The following is a 2,043-nucleotide window of genomic DNA, read 5'->3' as shown; positions in this document are numbered from 1 at the left end:
GCTTGGTCTCAATAATGGCACCAAGATTTTCAAAAGTCAAACTTCATCACCACTCCAACTTCCTTTGAGCTTAGGTCCTGTGGGTCCTTCCTCTCCAAACAGCTCATTTGGTAAACCATCTTCAAGCACTTGCAAAGCAGGGAACACCTTTTCCAATTTGTCTAATTCCTCAGCTATGTTATAGGTGATTTTTGGACCCCATTGCCTGAAATAGTTTAGCCATGGTGGTTCTACAACTGCGGATCCCAAATACTCCCCAGAAACAATTTCAACATCCACCCCCATATCAATCACCATGTCACTCTTTTCAGTTTCATTCCTTATTCCAACCTCACTAAGGCCTTGAAGAACAAGTCCTGATTTTGGATAAATGGCATGACCATTCAAGGAAGAATAAGCCACAAGTTTGTTTCCATTTTGGAACTCAAGTTGAGAAGCATCAACCCACTGACCCTTACTATGTTGTGAGAAATAAACCTTTTTTAGCTCTCCATTGAAGTTGCTTACCCTTAGTGTGACATGTTCCCAATCCCCAACATGTTCTCCTATTTTCCCCAGTGGAACATCTATGAGCCCAACTTTGGCTGTTCCAGGCCCATTAAAGGGGTAGAAAACCCACATGGCAAGGTCAGTGAAAGATCCACCAAACATGGGCTTGGCATGAACATAAGCTTGAGAACTCTTGAAATCCCCTTTCTTGACCTTCTCTTTGTTGGCTTTGTCAGAAGGAAGGTCCAACCAATAGGCACCATCATTGCCCCCACCCTGAGGGAGGTTAGAGCCTGTTGGGTCTATTGCCAGTGGTTTGGACTCTTCCCCTTTCTTGAAAAGCAATGCCCCATTGGTGAAATACCATTTAGTAGAAGCTGGTTGGAACTTTTCATCAGGATGCAAGTACATGAATGGAGAATAAGCTTGGAGTAGTGCCTGAATTTGAGGTAGATTAGGCATGGATGAATAGTTCATGTCGGTATTCTTCAAACAAGCAATAGGGAGAGGGCTAGGAGTGCCACCATTATGGGCCAAAAATGTTCCTACAATAACACCAGGTGCTTGAATGCCTCTATTGCTTGGCCTTACTTCATGCACATTGAAACCTTTATCATCATCGTCACTCTTGCTTGGTCCCCAAATCCATGAGTGTTTCTCACATTGGTCTGTGAAATCTGACCTCACACACCTAATTTTATCGAGGGAAGGTTTCTCAGGTGTGGTTGTGACAACATGGCCTAAGGCCTTATAGCCATCAGGTGCTATTGGTAACCAAACATAGCCATCTTTGTCTTGCTTAATCTTTTGGGACTTGCTGCTCCAAACAAGTGTGTAATCAAGTGGTTTCTCCAAAACCCCTTTTTCAGATGAAGACTCATCTTTTGCCACCAAAACACATCCAAAAAGTGGTTTGTTGTTGGGTTGGCTGTAGTGGCCTAATGTGAAGAACCCTTCAGGTATTCCTGCTGGCTCAAAGAAAGTAGCTCCTGCATTACCTGGTCCACCTTCTAAGGTTGTCCACACTTTGTTAAATGTTGAAATTTGAGAGACTTTTAACCCTCCTAGATCAATGATTCCAGAAGCAAATCCACCACCTACATGTAAATTATAATTCAAAGACCATTATAAGAAACATATAATTACTACAGGTGATTAATAATTAGCACTATGATATTAACTAATTAAGAAGGATTGGACTACATAAAATGTGAACCTTGTGGCCAAACTGGTATATTAGCAGGAAGCTTGAATGTGGTGTTGATTGGAAGAGATTCTTTCTTGTCAGAAAAGCATTGATTCCCCATTGTTGTGTTTATATAAGAGAAAAAAGGAGATTGTGTAATGTTTGTGGTAATAAATGTGGTTCATTGGTTATTATTTATAGCGAATGTAAGAAGCATATCCCTCTCATTACCAACGTGATAGTATAAAAATAATTGATCTAATTATAAACGTGTAACTTTATTTTTCGTGATAAACTACTATTATATGAACCGAATTCGGAATATATATGTTCCCATATGAAACTTTCTGTTGCCTAGGGATCTTATC

General features: G+C 40.4%; 1 protein-coding gene across 1 annotated transcript; it reads right to left on the bottom strand.

Moving 5' to 3' along the window:
- Nucleotides 1-1,825, bottom strand: LOC113856150. Its single transcript, XM_027487843.1, has 2 exons — nucleotides 1,706-1,825; nucleotides 1-1,586 (listed from the first exon to the last, which is right to left on the bottom strand). The coding sequence occupies exons 1-2, from the start codon at nucleotides 1,794-1,796 to the stop codon at nucleotides 37-39; spliced, it is 1,641 nt and encodes a 546-aa protein (XP_027343644.1). The 5' UTR covers nucleotides 1,797-1,825; the 3' UTR covers nucleotides 1-36.
- Between the last annotated feature and the right edge of the window lie 218 nt (nucleotides 1,826-2,043).

Source organism: Abrus precatorius, unplaced genomic scaffold (genome assembly GCF_003935025.1).
Source record: "Abrus precatorius isolate BTA unplaced genomic scaffold, Abrus_2018 Scaffold11, whole genome shotgun sequence".
Taxonomy (NCBI): domain Eukaryota; kingdom Viridiplantae; phylum Streptophyta; class Magnoliopsida; order Fabales; family Fabaceae; genus Abrus; species Abrus precatorius.
The sequence above is the reverse complement of the archived record's forward strand: the minus strand, read 5'-3'. Positions and strand labels throughout refer to the sequence as shown.